The sequence below is a fragment of the Leucoraja erinacea genome, chromosome 1, assembly GCF_028641065.1.
Source record: "Leucoraja erinacea ecotype New England chromosome 1, Leri_hhj_1, whole genome shotgun sequence".
Classification (NCBI taxonomy): domain Eukaryota; kingdom Metazoa; phylum Chordata; class Chondrichthyes; order Rajiformes; family Rajidae; genus Leucoraja; species Leucoraja erinaceus.
In genome coordinates, this window is record NC_073377.1 from 25,509,969 (window position 1) to 25,533,126 (window position 23,158).

The following is a 23,158-nucleotide window of genomic DNA, read 5'->3' on the forward strand; positions in this document are numbered from 1 at the left end:
CTGTGTGGAGTTTGTACGTTCTCCCTGTGATTGCATGAGTTTCCTGCGGAAGCTCCGCCCCCCCCCCCCCCCCCCCCCCCCCATCCCCAATGTTCCCAAGACGTACTGTTTTATAGGTTAATTGGCTTCTGTAAGTGGATGGAGAAACTGGGATAACAGAAACTAGTGTGATGTGAACGGCATGGTTGGCATGGATGGTGCATCAAAGGGTCTGTTTCCATTATCTTTCAATCGATCAAAACTGGAAAAAAAAATAATGGCTCACATTAAGGAGCACTTCTGTTCTGCAGCCTGCTTAATTTCACTAATTGTTGCCTGAGCCTTTTCTTTTATTTGGTCTACATCCATATTCTGAAGGTTTTGAATCTGTCCAATAAAAGACTCTTTGACTTCCTCTTCCTCCTGATCTTCAGTTACCATCTTCTTCAGCTCTTCGGGCAGCTCAACGTCATCTCCGGCCATCAGTATCTCATTTTCATCCTGTTCGCTCTGCACAAGCACAAATGCACAAATAATTAAATTAAATTGAAATTAATACGATATAATTTATATATTTATAATGTGCAATAAGCTTCTGATTTTTACTTATTTGTGTTCAAATCATAATGACTGTATCTTTAGTATTTTCTAAATCTCGACATTTTAACACCAATATGCAAAAAATGAAGAATGTTGAAATGTCAAACTCAAGAGGCAGAAGTAAAAGTATCTTTGAAGACAGCGTTGTAAAATCAGATGCCTATGCAGAAGGGGCAACAATACAGAGGGGCATAAAGTATGACAGAGCCGCATTTTTATTTGCTTGCAAGGTAAAAGTCACATACACTATCATTTTTAGACAGTCTTATGTTCACATAATGCTGCGGAATAGAAGTTTACTTCAAACTTTTTGCAAAAATAGCTTGTGGAATGAAGATTACGTATTACAATAGATGAAATGTGCCTGCTTCATTAGTTCATAAGTTTGAGCAGAATTAGGCCATTCAGTCCATCAAGATGAATTTACCCACCAGGGGCGCCGGGGAGATGGCCAACCCTGCCGGCAGTCTGTTCGTTTTTTCATCTTTTTGTTATTTTAGTGTTTGTTAAAAGTTTGATTTAATGTACTTCAGTTTATTTTATGTGGGGGGAGAGGGGAGGGATTGGGGGAAACTTTTTTTTTCAGGTTCTTATCTTCCCGGAGATGTGATAATATTTCGGATCACATTCTCTGGGCTCAGCGGCCTTCCATCGATGGAGCTGGACGCCGCCTCGGACTTTCGTGAGCCCCACCGCGGGACGCGGACTTAACATCGGAGCGGATCCCTTGCCTGGGATCACTCCCACCACGGACTGCGGACTTACTATCAAGGGCTCGCAGTCTCGGGAGAGGCTAGTCGGGAGTTCCAACGCCGCAGAAGGTTTAACCAGCCCTGACGCGAGGTTCGATCGTCCAGCGAGGGGGAGCTGACAACCCCCCGATGCAGGAGTTTAACGCCTCGACGCGGAGGGCCCGAACGCCGCCGGGTACAGGAGTCAAGACCATCCCATCAACAGGGGGCTCGAGGCCCCTGACCAAGGAAGAACACAAGGGAAGGACTTGAACTTTATTTTGCCTTCCATCACAGTGAGGAATGTGTATGAGTCACTGTGGTGGATGTTCATGTTAAAATGTGTTTTTGAGTGTTGCTTTTTAATTGTATGACTGACCTGGCCAGTGAAATTCCTCGTATGTTGCAAAACATACTTGGCGAATAAAATCTGATTCTGATTCTGATTCAAGTCTACTCCACCATTCAATCAGGGCTGATGTATCTTTCCCTCTCAAACCACTTTTTCTGCCTTCTTCCTATAACACCTGACACCCTTACTAATGCTTCATGAAAATACACAGCACTTTTTGTGGAGAAAAGTAAACTGAATATGCCTAACAATATCTAGAAGTGATCGGCTGAAGTATTTGATGAAATGTATTACTTGGTGTGCAATTGTAGATCAATTTAATACTATTTTCCATGGTGGCTGCCCCCTTTAATATTACAGTAATAGAGGAAATTCACTCAACTATTCCACATGCTTCAAAATAAAATGTTTCTCCAATTCCTATGGTACAAATAAAGCAAGATGTCATCTCTGTAGCACAATTAGTTGTAAAATAAAGTCACTTCTAATTCAAATTCCTATTTTCATTCTGTTTTACCAGCATTAATTTGGAGCCTGGTTTTCATCTAAAGCTCATCAGGTTTCATAAATGAATTCATCATTACCAAGGTGCTAATGTGTTCAGGAAACCATTGCCAGTAATCAGTTGACAGATTCCTTTCCTCTTTAATCTTGCAACTAATGTGACCACATCAATTTTTTCCCAGTCGAACTTTTAAATTGGCTCATGCCTAAAATTGGTCAGTATTGTAAACATGGTGAATAATTAATGGTAAATGGGTTTTTTTCTTGCAATAAAGGTGAACATTTTAGATTTCAGAAATAATACTGAAGAATTAATGTTAAAAAAAATCATCAGTAGAAAACTGAGAGTAAAATTGAGACACTGAGAGCAGAATTAACATGGTCTCTTTAGTTAAAGTTGTGTTTAGGGATGCAAAACACAATTTCAGTTGCACAACTTTAAGAAGCTGTCACAGTAATTATGGTAATCATTTTGATGGAATAGTTTTACGTAATGTAACACAGAAGGAGGAAGTTTGGCCCACTGAATCAATGCCAACTTCCAGCAGAGCAACTTCATTGGTCCCATTTCCTCTCTCCTTATTTCCTCTCTCCTTGTGAGGATATTCTCTCTCACAAGTCCTTTGATTCTTTTGCTACTTCCTTACATAAAAGACAAATAACCCATCAGCGGGTCTTTGTAGGAGAAAACCAGGTAGAAACCCATGGACGAACTTGAAAACTTCACAGACAACACATGAGGGTAAGATTGAACCCGAGTCCCTGGCGGCAGCGGCACTAACTGCCACAGCACTAAGCACCACAGCTCCACTATGTTCCTGTACTAGGTTTCCTTATGGTGAATTATTGTAAGAGGAACCATCATAAACACCAAGCAGGCTAATGGCTTAGAACAAACTTCAAGTATCAATATAAAGTCCTCTTCCTCTTCCTTCTTCTGGTCTGGCCCAATATTGACATTTAAAATGTAAAAATTTAAGAAATATGAGCAGAAGTATTTGTCCCTTGCACATAGAAACATAGAAAATAGGTGCAGGAGTAGGCCATTCGGCCCATCGAGCCTGCACCGTCATTCAGTATGACCATGGCTGATCATTCAACTCAATATCCAGTACCTGCCTTCTCTCCATACCCCCTGATACCTTTAGCCACAAGGGACACATCTAACTTCCTCTTAAATATAACCAATGAACTGGCCTCAACTACCTGTGTTTAAGAGGGAACTGCAGATGCTGGAGAATCGAATGTTACACAAAAAAGCTGGAGAAACTCAGCGGGTGCAGCAGCATCTATGGAGCGAAGGAAATAGGCAACGTTTCGGGCCAAAACCCTTCTTCAGACTGATCGGGGGCCTAGATCAGATACTGGCCCCCGATCAGTCTGAAGAAGGGTTTCGGCCCGAAACGTTGCCTATTTCCTTCGCTCCATAGATGCTGCTGCACCCGCTGAGTTTCCCCAGCTTTTTTGTGTGGCCTCAACTACCTTCTGTGGCAGAGAATTCCAGAGATTCACCACTCTCTGTGAAAAATGTTTTTCTCATCTCGGTCCTAAAAGATTTCCACCTTATCCTTAAACTGTGACCCCTTGTTCTTGACTTCCCCAACATCGGGAACAATCTTCCTGCATCTAGCCTGTTCAACCCCTTAAGAATTTTGTATGTTTCTATAAGATCCCCCCTCAATCTTCTTGTTACACGTTACATATTACACAACTCATAAGATAATGGTTGATCACCTAGCTCAAAGGCATTTCCCTACTATAACCAGCTCATAGAACATAAACAGTACAGCACAGGGGCAAGCCTTTGTGCCTACAATGACTGTGTTGAGTATAATGCCAAGGCCAACTCTTGCCTGCCTGCACAAATTCCATACCCTCCATTCCCTGCATATCCATGTGCCTATGTAAAAGCCTCTTAAATGCCACATATCTGCTTCCAGCAAATTCCAGGTACTCACCACCCTCTGTGCAAAAATAACTTGCCTCGTCCATCTCCTTTAAACTTTGCCCCTTTCACCATAAAGCGAAGTCTTCTAGTTTTTGATTCTTCCATCCTGGGAAAAAGGTTCTGACTGTCCACCTTATCTGTGCCTCTCCTAATTGTATATACTTCTATCGGGTCGCTCCACAACCTTCAGCATTCCAGTGGAAACAATCCAAGTCTGTCCAATCTCTCTGTATCTAATACCCTCTAATCCCGGCATCATTCCGGTAAATCTCCTCTGCACCCTTTCCAAACCCTCCTCGTCCTCCTTGTAATGGGGCAACCAGAACTGCACGCCATAGTCCACATGCAGCCTCACCAAAGTCCTATAAATCTGCATGATGACTTCCAGACTCATATACTCGACCCCCTGTCCAATGAAGGTAAGCATACAATATGACTTCTTTACCACACTATCAGGTAGTTATGGACTTAAGATCCCTCTGTACATCAACACTGTTAAGGTTCTGGCATTAATTGTATATTTTCCCCTTACATTAGATCTCCCACTGTTCAACACTTCACATTTGGTCAGATTAAACTCCATCTGCCATTTCTGGAGCGCTAGTATGGGTGTTGAGGGCTGAAGGGACTGGTTTCCAGAAAGCTAGTCTGGACATTGTGGGCCAAATGGATTCTTGGGCTGGTGGCTCAGTCGCTCAACCCTGTTGTGCTGGCAGCTCACTCACTCACGGCTGGTGGGGTAGCAGTTGACTCACGGCTATTCCTTGAGATTCCATTTCAGGCAGGGTGCAAGGCCACCTAATTCAAGTGCAGTTTCTTACCACTTCAAGCAGGGTGCAAGGCCACTAAAGACAGAGAGTCATGAGCTCTCCCTCCTCAATCTTGCAGGGACTGAGCCACTCCCACATTTCTGGGTTTTATAGTCCCTCCCCCCCCCCCCTCCCACCAGAAGGGGCGTGGCCTTCATGACGTGATTGACAGGCGAGAGAATCTCAACAATTTTTAAACACTAATAACTCTTTTATATTTCTTCAATGGGAAAAATCCTCGGCACCTGATGAGCGGAGGGGGACTCGTAAGATGGCCAAAAATTACAACCAAACGTGGTAGCGTTTTTCCTAAAATCAATATAAAGCGCAAACAGGAAGTGGTCAAGATTAGACTTTTAATTATATAGAAGGCAAGGCAACTTTAATTAGGAAAGGCAACTTTAATTAGGCAAGGCAACTTTAATTAGGCAAGGCAACTTTAATTAGGCAAGGCAACTTTACTTAGGTAAGGCAACTTTAATTAGGCAACACAGCTTTAGCATTTCCAAATCAAAGGCAAAACAGCTTTAGCATTTCCAAACCAAAGGCAACACAGCTTTAGCCTTTCCAAACCAAAGGCAACACAGCTTTAGCATTTCCAAACCAAAGGCAACACAGCTTTAGCATTTCCAAACTATATTTTCAAACCACATTAAGGGCACTGACAGGTCAGTAAAACCACTCACTGTTTCGTAGACATGTGTTCATTGTTATTCACAGCTCTGACTGAGAGATGTGACCCTCTCGCTCCCCATCTTGCAGAGACTGACTGAGGCACTCAACACTTCCGGGTTTTATAATTCCTCCGGAAGGGGCGTGGCCTTCAGGAGCGAGAATCTCAACATTTTTTAAACATTAATAACTCTATTATTTTTCATCGATTGAAAAAATCCTCTTGTCCTGCGCAGCGGTAGGGGACTGAGTAAAATTCCCAAAAATCACAGCCATAAGTGGCAACGTTTTTTCTAAAATCAATATACAGAACACCAGGAAGTGGTCAAGATCAGACTTTTAGTAATATAGAAACATAGAAACATAGAAAATAGATGCAGGAGTAGGCCATTCTGTCCTTCGAGCCTGCACTGCCATTCAATATGATCATGGCTGATCATCCAACTCAGTATCCAGTACCTGCCTTCTCTCCGTACCCCCTGATCCCTTTAGCCACAAGGGCCACATCTAACACCCTCTAAAATATAACCAATGAACTGGCCTCAACTACCTTCTGTGGCAGAGAATTCCAGAGAATCACCACTCTCTGTGTGAAAAATGTTTTCCTCATATAGATAAACAGCAGATCCCTATGAACTCCACTGGTCAGGGATATGCAGTCTGAATATTGTTCTTCCATCACAACTTTCTGTGAGCCAGTTGTGAATTCATAAGGCCAAGTTACAATTAATACTGTGCATATTAATATTCCAGATCAGCCGACTAAAATCCATGTAGACAACATCTACCACCCTATCCTCATTGAGCACCTTTGTGCCTCCTCTAATATGTCAAAAAAATATTGATCTCTGTGTATATTCAATCACTGAGCAGAAAATACCAGAGCAGCCACTCAATCCTTGTTCCCCCTCCCCCTAGTTGCAACTGAGACAGAGTCCCCCTAGTCCTTACCTTTCACCCCATCAGCCATCGCATACAACATGTAATCCTCCGAAATTTTCACCACCTCCAACGGAATCCCAACACGAGTCACCACTTCCCATCTCCACCCTTTCCGCCTTCCGCAGAGACCGTTCCCTTCGCAACTCCTTGGTTAACTCATCCCTTCCCACCCAAATCACCCTGTCCCCAGGTACCTTCCCCTGCAAACGCAGAAAATGCAACATCTGTCCCTGTACGTCCTCCCTCGACTCTTACCAGGGATCCCGACAGTCCTTTCAGGTTAGGCAGAGGTTCACTTGCACCTTCTCCAACCTCATCTACTGTATCCGTTGTTCAAGATGTGGATTCTTATACATCAGCGAGACCAAACGTAGACTGAACGATCATTTCGCTGAACACCTTCGCTCAGTCCGCCCGAATCTACCAGATCTCCTGGTTGCTAAACACTTTAATTCTCCTTCCCATTCGCACACAGACCTTTCTGTTCTAGATCTCCTCCATTGTCAAAGTGAGGTTAAACACAAATTGGAGGAACAATTTCTTGGGCAGCTTACAGCCCAGTTATATGAATATTGATTTCTCTAACTCAAGTAGCCCCTTAATTCCCTCTCTCTCTATTCCACCCCCACCCAAGTCACACTAGTTTCTCATTTTCACACAACAAACAGCTAACTATGGCCTGTTTCCTTTTTCATTGCTACTTTTTTGCATATCTTTCATTCATTGTTGTTTATCTCTACATCATCGTCTATTTCTTTATCCCTTATCCCTAACCAGTCTGAAGAAGGGTCTCGACCTGAAACATCACCCATTCCTTCTCTCCAGATATGCTGTCTGTTCCGCTGAGTTACTCCAGCTTTTTGTGTCTCTCTCAATCCTACATTTTCACTTTAATTTGAGACCATATCTCCTGGTTCTAGGCTCCTCAGCTGGGGATAATTATCTATCCTTTCAAGCTGTGAATATTTCAGGGGTTCCGTGGTCTGAATTTTTATGTATGTACGGGCACCATGTAATCCCATGCTACCTGCTCAATGGTCGGATAGTCGGCGACTAAACCGTCTCTCCCACCTGGTTTGTCAGGTGAGGAGGGGGCTGCGGACCCCCAGCAGGACCAAAAACAAGATCCTAGCGAACCAACGGCCATCCACACTTCAGTAGAAGTTGTGATCACTGTGGTACATAGCATTGTAAGGCACCGTGCCCATTGATGTTTTCAACAATGATGATGATGAATAGTTGTGGGCCCAGTACTGATCTCTGCTAGGCCCCACAAGTAACAGCCTTACAGCCTGAGACAGTCCATGAGAGCATGTTATTCCAATTTATATTTGCACATACCTTGCCAACTAACTATTGGGTGGGATCTTATTGAAAACCTTCTGAAAGTCCAAACACACCACATCCACTGGTTTCCCCTTGCCTAATCTGCTCGTCATATTCTGAGCAAAATCCAGCATATTAGTCAATCAGGATTTTCCTTTCATAAATCCATGTTCTCTGTACTCAATCCTAATATGTTCCTTTCAGTTTATTTGAATCAACTGTTTATCTATTCACACACAGGATATTTCTGAGCAGCCAACTATTTATTGTCAATCCAAGATTACCGCTGAACTGAGTAGCTTGCTTGACCACTTCAGCCATGATCACATTGATCAGCCATGATCACATTGAATGGCTTGAAGGGCCGAATGGCCTACTCCTACACCTATTGTTTATTGTCTATTGTCGATAGATGTCAGCTAAGAGTCGACAACAATGATGAGTGGGTGTTGTATACAAGCCAAAATGTTCTTCACTGAAGGACACTGATAGATGAAGGAAAGATAGATCAGCCCTGAAGGAAAGATAGCTATGCCATGATTGAATGGTGGAGTAGGTTCCTTGTGCCAAATAGCATGATTCCGCTCCAATATCTTATGAATTTATATAATTATGAACACTGATGAACTGTGGACTTTCATGATCACATTACTGATCTGATGCTTTATTTCAGATTTATTTTCATGAACTGAATTTAAATTGCTGTGGTGGAATTCAAATGGTCATCATTGTATCACAACACTGATCCAGTAACTGAATCATTGTGTCGCTGGAGCCTACAGTCAACAACAGTGACTTGTGTAGAAAATTGGCAGAAACTCCAGATAGGCTCATTAATGAAAGTATGGTACTTCCAACTTTATTTCCACACACTTGGCCAAGAAGAGGAGATCCAACTGAACTCCTGCTGATGGTAATTCCATGCAAGATCTCACACATAAGATGAGGGTGTTGGTATAAAACTTGATACAGTGTAACACATTGCTAAATGGTCAAAGTAGTGCAAAAATAATTCTCTAAACTAAGTGCAACACCATTCTATCATGATCATTTAGCATTTCACATGATATGTCAATAAAATGTCTGTGTCACCTTTGGAAGCCTGTACTTTTCTCTTAAGTGGACCCTGAGAGTTGCTCTTTCTGCTTTCTTCTGTGCAAAAATGCCATCACGTTCCATTCTGAAATCAAGAAAAATCATTTATTTTAACGGTTAACGACTATTTTATTTTAACGACTCCTAAAATACACTTTGATGGTTGAGTTGACTTTGAAAACCAGCTTTTTTTGTAGGTTTTGGTTGTAGAAATCTTCTAGCAGTGGAACCATTTTCAAAAACAAAGCTAAAAAGTGAATTAAAATGTTTTAAAGTGCTGGAGTAATTCAGTGGATCAGGCAGCATCTCTGGAGACATGGATAGGTGACATTTGTGGTTGGGACCCTTCTTCAGACTCAAAGTGAATGTTACACTGCCTTCAGCTTTTACAACACATTTCTCCTCACCATGTCAAACAAGGGGACATGACATGAGAATTAAGGGACTGAAGTTTAGGGGTAACATGAGGGGAAACTTATTTACTCAGAGAATGGTAGCTGTGTGGAATGAGCTTCCAGTGAAGGTGGTGGAGGCAGGTTCGTTTTTATCATTTAAAAAATAAATTGGATAGTTATATGGATGGGAAGGGAATGGAGGGTTATGGTCTGAGCGCAGGTATATGGGACAAGATTATGTGTTCGGCACGGACTAGAAGGGTCGAGATGGCCTGTTTCCGTGCTGTAATTGTTATATGGTTATATGGTTATATGTCACAAAACAGCCCATTGCCAAATTTGAACTTTTTGGTTAGCAAATTCAATCATATTATTGTTAATTGCTGCTGCGAGTAATGTTATAGAGGCATCGAGCACAGAAACAGATATTTTTTCTCAACAAGTCTATGTCAAGCATTAAGTACCTTACTCAACCCATTTACCAGACATGATTCATAGTATTCTATGCATTGGTGATTCAAGTGACAACAATAAACCAATACCAATATTTTTCCATCCTACACATTTCAACTGCTCCACTGCGAAATCTCCGCAAGGTATGTCTACTTTGAAGAAGTTCACTTCCTCTCGACGATGAAAGTTCTGCAACTTCATCGTCTATCTCTCTCGTTTCCATAATCCCTAACCAGTCTGAAGAAGGGTCTCGACTCGAAACGTCACCCATTCCTTCTCTCCAGAGATGCTGCCTGTCCTGCTGAGTTACTCCAGCTTTTTGTGTCTATCTCCAATATTAACAATGCTTTATACATTATATACTATAACATTGCCACTGATATTCTATGCCTTGATTTAGGTTTAGATTTATTATTATCACACGCGAATGATCTGAGATGCAGTAAAATGTTTTGTTTTACATGCTATCCAAACAAATCAGATATATCATACATAGATACAATCAAGAGCAAAGAGGAAGATGTAGAGAGCAGAATATAGTTCTCAGCATTATAGTGTATTGTAGCACATCAATTCCTCAATGTCCTCAATGGGGTAGAGGTGAATAGAACAGTACCCAAACTAATGGAAGGACGATTCTGGAGCCCGATATCAGAGGAGAAGCTTTCACTGAGTGGTGGTATACACCTTGTCTAATACAGGCTACTATTATAAATATTAGCCTTTGAATAGATGCAGCAGGTAAGCTTTTAAGAAGCAAGTGTTAAAGCGTTCAAATAAGCAGGCAAAATGATTATGGAGTGAGTGTGGTACAAGGAAGAATGATTGTGGGCCAAATTACCTCAGACTAAAACTTACGTAAATGCAATGAAATCACAACTAGACAAAATGTGCTTACTGCAGAGATGAGAGGTTTTTTTTGGCATGTGTTGATCTTTGAACACAATTGTTTTGCAGTTAAAAGACAAAATTGGCAAATAGATGATTTGGTGGATCTGTTTGAGTGAAAAGCCGGGAAAGCTTTCAACTCAGTGATAAATAGCAAATTAATAAATAGTCCTTGGCATGCGTATAAAACATACTGAAACAAAAATAATTTCAGGTCTGTCTGACCAGAAGGGCCCTGTACAGACTTACAAAATATTACATTCAAAATTAAGCTTACAATGTAAGCTGTTGGTTGTACCCAATGTCTGATTTGCAGCTACATAATGAGGCCACATTATCGACATATGGGATTAATTGAACACCGCATGCTCATAATTTCCGTTATGTGTTTCTAACCAACACATTTGTCTCTTTTCCAATTTCATGTCTAAATAGATCATAATGTTTTAAACACCTTTTGATAATTGATTTATCATTGACCCATTTGACTGCTGCATCTTTTTGAGCCTTATTATTTTCACAGTCTATTGACCTGTGAATTAATTTAATTCATCTTGGGACATAGGCATTGCTGGCAAAGCCAGTATCTTTTGTTCAAATTTAGTTGAAGTTTACTTTAGAGATACAGCGTGGTACAGCGTGGTACAGGCCTTTGGGCCCACCGAGTCTGCACTGACCAGCGATCCCACACACCAACACTATCATACACACAATAGGGACATTTTTACATTTATACCCAGCCTCTTCAGACTGAGTTTAGTTTAGTTTAGTCTGGTTTAGTTTAGTTTAGTTTAGTTTAGTCTAGATTAGTTTAGTTTAATTTAGAGATACAGCATGGAACAGCATGGACATTGTGGGGATTACTGAGACGTGGCTGCAGGAGGATCGGGCCTGGGAACTTAATATTCAGGGTTATACATCCTATAGAAAGGACAGGCAGATGGGCAGAGGAGGGGGGGGGTGTTAGCTCTGCTGGTGAGGGATGGAATTCAGTCCCTTGCGAGGGAAGACATAGGGACTGACAAGGTAGAGTCACTGTGGATTGAGTTGAGGAATTGTAAAGGCAAGAATACGCTAATTGGTGTTATTTACAGACCCCCAAATAGTTGCCATGGATAGAAAATTGGTTGGCAGACCGGAAGCAAAGAGTAGGAGTGAACGGGTCCTTTTCAGAATGGCAGGCAGTGGCGAGTGGAGTGCCGCAAGGCTCGGTGTTGGGGCCACAACTGTTTACCATATATATTAATGATTTGGAAGAGGGAATTAGGAGCAACACTAGCAAGTTTGCAGATGACACAAAGCTGGGTGGCAGTGTGAACTGTGAAGAGGATGCTAGGAGGTTGCAGGGTGACCTGGACAGGTTGAGCGAGTGGGCAGATGCAATGGCAGATGCAGTATAATATAGATAAATGTGAGGTTATCCACTTTGGCGGCAAAAACAAGGGGGCAGATTATTATCTCAATGGGGTTAGATTAGGTAAGGGAGAGGTACAGCGAGACCTAGGTGTCCATATACACCGGTCACTGAAAGTTCATGTGCAGGTGCAGCAGGCAGTGATGAAAGCTAATGGAATGTTGGCCTTCATAACAAGAGTATTTCAGTATAGGAGTAAAGAGGTTCTTCTGCAGTTGTATATGGCACTGGTGAGACCACATGTGGAGTATTGTGTACAGTTTTGGTCTCCTAATTTGAGGAAGGACATCCTTGTGATTGAGGCAGTGCAGCGTAGGTTCACGAGATTGATCCCTGGGATGGCGGGAGGAATATCATATGAGGAAAGATTGAAAAGACTAGGCTTGTAATCACTGGAGTTTAGAAGGATGAGGGGGCATCTTATAGAAACATATAAAATTATAAAAGGACTGGACAAGCTAGATGCAGGAAAAATGTCCCCAATGTCGGGCGAGTCCAGAACCAGGGGCCACAGTCTTAGAATAAAGGGGAGGTCATTTAAGACTGAAGTGAGAAAAAATGTTTCACCCAGAGAGTTGTGAATTTATGGAATTCCCTGCTACAGAGGGCAGCGAAGGCGAATTCACTGGATGGATTTAAGAGAGAGTTAGATAAAGCTCTAGAGGCTAGTGGAGTCAAGGGATGTGGGGAGAAGGCAGGCACGGGTTATTGATAGGGTACGATCCGCCATGATCACAATGAATGGTGGTGTTGGCTCGAAGGTCCGAATGGCCTCATCCTGCACCTATTTTCTATGTTTCTATGTTTCTATGTTTCCAACAGGCCCTTTGACCCACAGTCTGCACCGACCAGTGATCCCCACACACTAACACTATCCTGCACACACTAGGGCCAATTTCAGATTTATACCAAGCCAATTAACCTACAAACCTGTGCGCCTTTGGAGTGTGAGAGGAAACCAAACCTCTGGAAAATGGGGAGATCGTATAAACTCCGTACAGACAAGCACCTGTAGTCAGGATCGAACCTGAATCTCTGGCGCTGTAAGCAGTAGTTCAACTAATAGGCCATTGTGCCGCCCTGCCTTAGAACTAATTGTTTTTATTCAAGTGAGTCATAATTCTGCAGCTACATGTTATCCAGAACTCTTTACATAAGGGGGAGTTATTCAGCATATATTTCAATGAGTTTGGATGGCACAGTGGCACAGTGGTAGAGTTGCTGCCCTACAGCACCAGAGACTTGGCATCAGTCCTGACTAAAGATACTGGCTGTACAGAGTTTGTACATTTGCCCTGTAACCACATGGGTTTTCGCCAGGTGCTCCGGCTTCCTCCCACACTCCAAAGACGTACATGTTTTAGCTCAATTGGCTTCTGTACATTGTCCCCAGTGTGTTGGATAGAATTAATATGTGGGGTGATCGCTGGTCAGCCTGGACTTGGTGAGCCAAAGGGTCTGCTTCCACATTGTATCTCCAAACACTAAAGATTTAGATGAGGAGCTAAATATAATATTTCTACATTTGTCAGCAATACAAAACTCAATGGGATTGTGAGTTGGCAGATGTAGCATATTGTGAATAAATGTGAAGTTATCCACTATGGTAGGACAAACACAAAGCAGGGTTTTTGCCAAATGGTCATAGATTGGGAAATCCTATTGTAAAATATTACAAAGCTGATTGTCCTTGTACAGCAGTCACTGAAAGAAAACATGCTGGTGTAAAAGCAGTTGAGATAGAGCAGCTTTATAAACCCTTGGTTAAGATGCAGTTGGAAGTATTGTGTGGAGTTCTGGTTGCCCCGTGATGGGATGTGGAGGCTTTGGGGAAGGTGTAGAGGAGGTTTACCAGGATGTTGCCTGGATTGTGGAGTATAAATCATAAGAAGGTTGGACAAACTTGGATTGATTTGTCAGGGGCATTGTGGTTAGAAACATAGACAATAGGTACAGGAGTTGGCCATTCAGCCCTTCGAGCCAGCATCTATGTCTGATAACCCGTTGCTGCTTTTTCCCCATATTCCTTGATTGCATTAGCCCTAAGGGCTAAATCTAACTCTCTCTTGAAAACATCCAGTGAATTGGCCTCCACTGCCTTCTGTGGCAGAGAATTCCACAAATTCACAACTCTACGGGTGAAAAGGTTTTTCCTCATCTCAGTCTTATATGGCCTACCCCTTATTCTTAAACTGTGACCCCTGGTTCTGGACTCCCCCAACATCGGGAACATTTTTCCTGCATCTAGTCTGTCCAATCCCTTATGAATTTTATATGTTTCTATAAGATTCCCTCCCATCCTTCTAAATTCCAGTGAATACAAGCCCAGTTGACCCATTCTCACATCACATGTCAGTCTCGCCATCTCGGGAGTTAACCTGGTGAACCTACACTGCACTGCCTCAATAGCAAGAATGTCCTTCCTCAAATAGGAGACCAAAACTGCACACAATACTCTAGGTATGGTCTTCCAAGGCCTTGTACAACTGCAGTAGGACCACCTTGCTCCTACACTTAAATCCTCTCGCTATGAAGGCCGAGCTTCCTTCACTGCCTGCTGTACCTGCATGCTTACTTTCAGTGACTGATGTACAAGAACACCCAGGTCTCGTTGCACCTCCCCTTTTCCTGACCTGACACCATTCAGATAATAATCTGCCTTACAAGTCATAGATTCTGGCATGTTGAGAGAAAACAATGTGTTGGAAGAGCTTAGCTGGTCAAACAGCATCTGTGGAGGGAAGGGACACACGACATTTCGGATCTCCAGCCTGAAGATGGGTTCTGATGCAAAACATGCCTGATCATTCCCTTCACAGATGTTGCCTAACCCTAACCCACTGAGTTCCTCCAGCACTATGTTTTTTAACCCTGGAGTTTCAATTTTGAACCTGTCATAAAGGAAGTGCAACAGAGATTTTTGGAGATGATTCCAACGACTTATGTGATATTTACTAGATGTTAAATGGTTGATAGGAGATCACATTTAAATGTACATCATTCTGACGGGGCTTGACAGGCTGAATGTAGATGCATGGACCAGAATAGCAGTTTCAGGATATGAGGTTAGATGATCAAGATTGAGATGAAAAGAAATGTCTTCATTCAGAGGGTGGTGAACTTGTGGAATTCAATATCACAGAAAACTGTGGGTGCTATGTCTCTGAATATCAACAACAAGGTGTTGGATAGATTACTTGACACAAAAGGGTTATGGGGGAGAATTATAAATGATATTGAGATAAGAGGAACGGCTGTGATGTTATTGAATGGTGGAGCAGGCTTGATGGAGCAGGTGAACTATTGCAGCCATAGAGAGATACATCAGGCCCTTTGTTTTGCTGTGTGCCAACCATGAACCAACTATTTACACTAATTCTACATTCATACAAATTGTTTTGGTTCTCCATACATTGACATCAATTCCCCACCCCCCAAACTCTACCATTAACCTGCACACGGGGTAATTTACAGTGGTAAATTATCCTAATAAAATACATATCTTTGGGTTGTGAGAGGAAACTGAAGGTCAGGATTAAACCCAGGTTCAAAAATTCATGTGATAGGAGCAGAATTAGGTCATTCGGCCCATCGAGTCTACTCTGCCATTGAATTGTGGCTGATCTATCTCTCCCTCCTAACCCCATTCTCCTGCTTTCTCCTCATAACCTCTGACACCCGTACTAATCAATAATCTCTGCTTTAAAAATATCCATTGATATTGGACGTGTCTTGGAACGTGTGAAGCAGAGACACTACTAGTTGTCTTGATATGCCACTTATTTCTATTTTTCATAGCTTTTATTATCATCTCATAGACTTGTATGTGGAAGGCTTTTTCTGGATTCACAGTAACTGAATTGAATTGGCATGGGATTATTTCAACATAAATACCCAACACTGAACTGGATAAAATGGAGAGACCTGCATGGTTCTCTAAGAAATGCCCATTAAAGCAGCCACATTGTGATAAGGCAGTCCATAAAAGGCAAACTGTAAAAGCAGAATATTATGAAATGTAATCCCTCCTTTGAAAACAATTGAAGGCAATCATTCAATTGATGGAAATGAGCATTTGCAAAACACCATTAATGCTAAAAGCTTCAAGATTCAAGGCTATATCTTGTTCCTCAAAGGAACAATGCAATATTTCATTAAGGACTCGATTTGAATCAATTTTTCTCCAGCAACAAAGAGAAGTGCCACGACTGAGTTTACATTATAAAAGACCAAACAGTTATGAGGTTGGTTCAAAATTGTCAGATGATGAATATGAATTTATACCGGCACAATGTCTGAAGGACTGAAACCAGAGAAACGAAAAACACTGAAAAATGCATTGATTCAGTATTAATCTTGCAGCTTTCAAATGACTCTCGTCTATTTTTTGATTTTGTTTATACCTCCAAACCCTGGTGTCCTGTGAAATTAACACACAGTTGCCAAGTCGATCAGGGAATGGTACTGCAATTTTAATGTATACACATTGATTAGCAGTGGTGCCATCTGACCATCAGAATGAAATAGTAAGGTGAGTATCTGAACCATCAAACCTTCAGGAAAAATTTTTTAATTCGATATTTATATTTTAGAAACGTTGGGTGATTTGCTCAAGATGGTTGTTGTACCCAAAGGAATATGTTGTACTGATGAAGGCCTGTGATGATAGTTAGTCATAGTCATACAACATGGAAACAGACCCTTCGGCCCAAACATGCCCATGCCAACCAAGCTGCCCCATCTACACTAGTCACACCTACCCGTATTTGGCCCACATCCCTCTAAACCTTTTCTGTCCATGTATCTGCTCAAATGTCCTTTAAACCCATGTTCTCTGGTTCTTGAATCCCCTACTCTGGCTAAAAGGTGCTGTACGTCTATTCTATCTGCTCCACTCACAATCTTATACTCATCTATAAGATCACCTCTAATCCTCCTGCACTATAAGGAATAAAGTTCTAGCCTGCCCAACGTCTCCTTATAGCTTTAGCTCTCAGGTCCTGGCAACAATCTTGTAAAGCTGGTAAAAGGCTGGATAGCAGGACCACAGTAATGACAAAATGGGATTTTAAGAAGTATTTCTCAACAATAGAGTTGCTAAAAGGTGTAACACTCTTCATACACTATTGTTGAGGCAGAGTTTACACGGTTTTATGAAAATAAATTGATTATTTGTTTGAAAAGAGAAATACTAAAAGAATTAGGGGAAAAACCAAGAGTTTGGCCTGATAGCTGATCTGATGAATTACCAGAACCGATCCGGTGGACTGGAAGATTCAAACACATCATGTATTGTGTATTAACCACCATCTGCACTTCTTTGTTTCTGCATTTTGACTGCTCCAATGTGAAATCTAAGGTATGCCTACTTTAAAGAAGTTACCCTATCCTCTTTGATGGTCAGAGGAAGGATCTCAACCTGAAACGTCACCTATTCATGGTCTCCAGAAATGCTGCCTGATCTGCTGAGTTACTCCTAGATTTTGTGCCGTTTTCTATATTGTCAGTTTAGCAGCAGAGTTATAACCGTACAGGGGAAGTCTGGGTAGATGTGTAGCTAGTTTAGAAGCACAGGTGGGTGATTCAGTAGAGCTGAGGTGAATGCTGGTCCAAATAGGTCCAGGAACCCAGGTTCAGTCCTGACCTCGGGTGCTGATTATGTGGAGTTCGCATGTTCCCTCCATGATTGAATGGGTTTCCTTCAAGTGCTCCAGTTTCCTCACGCATTCCAAATTGCGCTGTTTGAACTACTGTTCATTGTCTATTAGAGTAGATTAATGGCAAAAACAAATCAAAGGGGAGGTGACTGACATGTGCAAGGACATGTTGCAATGATGCTGGGAAATAAGGAGAGGAGACAAAAAAGTATTATTCCTCTGGAAGCCAGTGTGGAGACAATGAAGCAGATGGCCTTCTTCTGTGTCATTATAAATACAAAATAATATTAGTTTATAGGATAGTAGGGCCACTGCGGCAGACACCTTACGGGGGGATGTTGAGAAGCCGAGGCCTTAGCCGCGCGGGCCGGAGTCTCGCGGATCAGAGATGGAGCCTCGCGAGTCGACAAAGCCCGCAGCCAGGTCTGGGTCTGCGGAAGCTGCGTCTGGGGCCTGGGTCAGTGTCACAGTGTCACGGAGGCAGCAATAGAGAATAGGTCGGTGCAGCGACCGATGATGGCTCCGACCAACGGACAACGTGGAGTGAGAACGCCGCTGCTGAGGGAAGGAACAAAGGAGGACCCGGCGTAGGGGGACTGGTGTGAAGAGGGGGGGGAAACAAAGGGGAACCTGGCGCGGTGGTACTTTGTAACTTTGTAAGAGCCCTTTATGGGTGACTATTTGCATACCTAGTGTGTACAAGCAAACAATTTCACTGTGACTTGCCACATGTGACAATAAAATATTCATTCATGTATGTTATTAATAACAAGGCAAATCCTGCAGAACATGGTTACAATTTTTTTAACACAGAGAGTTGTGAGTCTGTGGAATTCTCTGCCTCAGAGTAGGGTGTAGGCCGGTCATCTGGATACTTTCAAGAGTGTGTTAGATAGGGCTCTTATAGATAGCGGATTCATGGGGATATGGAGGAGAAGGCAGGACGGGGTACTGATGTAATGATGCAATGAAACATGCCATGAAGTGTGTAGAGTGTAGAGAAGATTTACGAGGATGTTGCCAGAACTCAAGGGTCTGAGCTATAGAGACAGGATGGGCAGGTTATGCATTTATTCCTTGTAGTGCAGGAGGCTGAGTGCTGATCTTATAGAGGTGCGTAAAATCATGAGGGGAATAAATAAGGTGAATGCACAGAGTCGTTTTGCCAGGTTATGGGAATCAATAACTAGATGGTATGTGCTTAAGGTGCGAGTGGAAAGATTTAACAGGAATCTGAGGGGCAACTTGTTCACAACGAGGGTGGATATGGAACAAGATGCCAGATGAAGTAGTTCAGGCAGGTACAACATTTAATAAACCATTTGGTCAAGTATGTGGATAGAAAAGATTTGGAGGAATATAGACCAAACACAGCAAATGAGATTATTTTAGATAGGGCATAGATTAAGAATAAGGGGCAGGCCGTTTAGGACAGAGATGAGGATTATTTTTCACCCAGAGAGTTGTGAATCTATGAAATTCTCTGCCACAGAATGTAATGGCGACCAGTTCACTCGATGTTTTCGATAGAGAGTTAGATTTAGCTCTTAGGCCTAAAGGAATTCAGTGAAATGGGGGAAAAGGCAGGCCGAATGGCCTACTACTGCACCTATTTTTTAATGTTTCTATGCGTCCTGGCCGGCATAGATAAGAGACTAACGAGACTGCTTCCATGTTCTATAACTCTATGACTATTATTGGGATATCATTCTTTAGGATTTAAATGATTGTTAGAGCCTTGCAAAATATGTTGTTTAAATGTGTTCTATCTCTTAATCCTGTCTCTTATATTTCCTGATACAAATTTCATGGCAATGTTTAATGACTGTTACATTCCCTCTTCTCCCAGATCACCCTGTAGAGGGTGCCATAGTTGATGTGAACTTTCAGTGCAAGAGCTTATGATAGCCAAGGGAAAGTGCACATTTAGTAAACGGTTGCTGTCACACACTAGCCCCACAAAGTATGCCATAAATAGAACCATACACAATTTATTCTTGGAGATACGTGTCTTTGTCTTCATTAACACTTTTTCTGATCAAACAAAATCTGTTGAATTTCTGTACAGATTTTTCTGCTTTCATGCAATGCTCCATGGGAATGCATCTGCACAGTATCTAAGGATGTGGAATATGGACACTAATTTGCTTTCTAAGTCAAATTAAAAAAATAATAAATTAGTAGATTTGATTTTGCTGCCTTGCTCAGAGAGATTGCCATTTTCATTTTTATTTACCCTACTTTACAGAGCTATGAGATTAAATATAGTATATAAATCCCATTTTCATTTTCTTTAATGGATCCTTAATCCTTCCTGTAAACTGCTTAAAGTTATTTTGTTTCTACTTAGCCTAGTCTGTGCCAGTCTTTGATTCCTTAAAATATTAACTGGAATCTAAATGTACACGGTAATGAATCCTGTTGGCCATTAATTTTAATGTTAAGTCCCATTAGTAAATTCATAATTAATCAATTTTCTGCTTTGGTATTGTAATCCCTCCAGTATCATTAACCTCTGACATAAAATATCTTATCTTCATTACATTTCTTAAATAAATCTCAGTTCACATATTTTACCACAAGTTAGTCAGCTTCCTTGGCATATTCCTTTCCCATCATAATTGGTCCATTCTTAATCCATTGCTTCTGAGTGAATTATGATTTGTTAGTTTTAAATCACCTTCTTATCCTTGTCATGCCATATGCCATAACCTATTATTAGAACTCATCATGTCCATACTTCCAAAACCTATTCACTGCCAAATTCACTAACCTTTTTCTCTTCCGGCTTTATTGATAAAACTAAAGAATAACACAGTGGTGCACAGTGACACAGCTAGTAGAGATACTGCCTCACAGCTTTATTGAACTGGGTTCATTCTTGAGCTCCAGTGCTGTCTGGGTGGAGTTTGCACTCTCCTTGTAGCCATGTGTGTATCCTCCTGTTGGTTTAGTTTCCTCCCTCATACCAAAGACCCGTGGGTAGCGTAAGCAAATTGGTCAGTTTAAATGCCCTTAATCAGTATGTGAATGCTGCAATCTTTGGGAGAGAGGAATTAATGGCAATGTCGGGAGATCAGTTACAGGGAATACAATAATGGAATTGCTTCTTGAGGCTAATTGGCCACAATGGCCTCCTTCTATGCTGTAAAAAATATGGAAAGACAACAATGTAATTATAATCACATGACCTGATTTAGGACTACACAAAGAACTGCAGAAGGTACACAAAAATGCTGGAGAAACTCAGCGGGTGCAGCAGCATCTATGGAGCGAAGGAAATAGGCGACGTTTCGGGCCGAAACCCTTCTTCAGACTGATGGGGGGTGGGGGGGAGAAGGAAGGAAAAAGGGAGGAGGAGGAGCCCGAGGGCGGGGGGATGGGAGGAGACAGCTCGAGGGTTAAGGAAGGGGAGGAGACAGCAAGGGCTAGCAAAACTCGGAGAATTCAACGTTCATGCCATCCGGACGCAAGCAACCCAGGCGGAATATGAGGTGCTGTTCCTCCAATTTCTGCAAGTCAAAGAACTGCAGATGCTGGTTTATTCAAAAAAATAAACAAACTGCTGGAGTAACTCAGTGTAATACACTGCAATGCCAGCATAGATTTTTCTTTTAAAATCTCCAAATAGAGACTAAACCTCCATTATGAAACTGGAATTTTACCAATTTCAGCATAATCCTTTCTCATTGCCATACACAAATATTCAGGATGATTTTTCAAGTAATGTCATTAATGATGTAGGTGAGTCAATAATCCACTAAACCAGTGTGGATTGTAATGACAAAGGATGGACATCATTTTTCAAACTAAATAGCTACATTGGCCTTCATCAGTCAGAGTATTGAGAATAGAATTTGGGAGGTCATGTTGCAGTTATATTAGACATTGATGAGGCCACATTTAGAATATTATGTTCAGTTCTGGGCCATGTTATAGGACAGATGTTGTCAAACTGGTAAATGTGCAGAGAAGATTTAGGAGGATGTTGACAGGATTCAAGGGCCTGATCTATAGGGAGAGGCTGAGCAGGCTACGACTTTATTCCTTGGAGCACAGGAGGATGAGGGGTGATCATATAGAGGTGTACAAAAGCATGAGAGGAATAGATTGGGTAAATGCACAGATTCAGGAACAGGTCCTGTGCATTGGAGGGTAGCTAATGTTATCCCACCTTTTAAGAAAGGAGGGAGAGAGAAAACAGTGAATTTTAGACCAATTAGCCAGACATCGGTGGTGAGGAAGATGCTGGAATCAGTTATAAAAGATGTAATAGCGGCACATTTGGATAGCAGTAACAGGATCGGTCCGAGTCAGCATGGATTTACGAAGGGGAAATCATGCTTAACTAATCTTCTGAAATATTTTGAGGATGTAACTAGGAGATGTAGTGTACGGACTTTCAGAAAGCCTTTGATAAGGTCCCGCATAGGAGATTAGTGGGAATATTAGAGCACATGTTATTGGTGGCAGGGTACTGACGTGGATAGAAAATGGGTTGGCAGACAGGAAGCAAAGAGTAGGGATTAACGGGTCCCTTTCAGAATGGCAGGCAGTGACTACGCTCGGTGCTGGGACCACAGCTATTTACAATATACATCAATGATTTAGATGAAGGGATTAAAAGTAACAATAGCAAATTTGCAGGTGACACAAAGCTGTGTGACAGTGTGAACTGTGAGGAGGATGCTATGAGGATGCAGGGTGATGGACAGGTTGGGTGAGAGGGCAGGTGCATGGCAGATGCAGTTTAATGTGTACAAATGTTATCCACTTTGGTGGCAAAAACAGGAAGGCAGATTGTTATCTGAATTGTTTCAAGTTAGGAAAAGGGGACGTACATCAGTCACTGAAAGTAAGCATACATGTACAGCAGGCAGTGAAGAAAGCTAGTGGCATGTTGGCCTTTATAACAAGAGGAGTTGAGTATAGGAGCAAAGAGGTCCTTCTGCAGTTGTACATGGTCCTGGTGAGACCACACCTGGAGTACTGTGTGCAGTTTTGGTCTCCAAATTTGAGGAAGGACATTCTTGCTATTGAGGGAGTGCAGCGTAGGTTCACCAGGTTAATCCCCGGGATTGCGGGATTGTCATATATTGAAAGAATGGAGTGACTGGGCTTGTATACACTGGAATTTAGAAGGATGAAAGGGGATCTTATTAAAACATAAAAGATTATTTAGGGATTGGACATTTAGCGGGAAACATGTTCCTGATGTTGGGGGGGAGTCCAGAACCAGAGGCCACAGTTTAAGAACAATGGATAGGGTATTTAGAATGGAGATGAGGAAAAACATTTTCACCCAGAGAGTTGTGAATCTGTGGAATTCTCCGCCACAGAAGGCAGTGGAAGCCGATTCTCTGGATGCTTTCAAGAGAAATTTAGATAGAGCT

General features: G+C 41.9%; 1 protein-coding gene across 1 annotated transcript in view; it reads right to left on the reverse strand.

Annotated features, from left to right (window-relative positions):
• Positions 1-261: 261 nt before the first annotated feature.
• The window catches only part of cplx4a (complexin 4a), a 54,465-nt gene continuing 31,568 nt past the window's right edge, over positions 262-23,158 (reverse strand). Inside the window, exons 2-3 of the mRNA XM_055630964.1 lie at positions 8,956-9,043; positions 262-489 (exon numbers count right to left, since the gene is read on the reverse strand). Of these exons, the coding sequence (XP_055486939.1) occupies positions 262-489; positions 8,956-9,043 (316 nt within the window). The remainder of the gene's footprint in view (positions 490-8,955; positions 9,044-23,158) is intronic.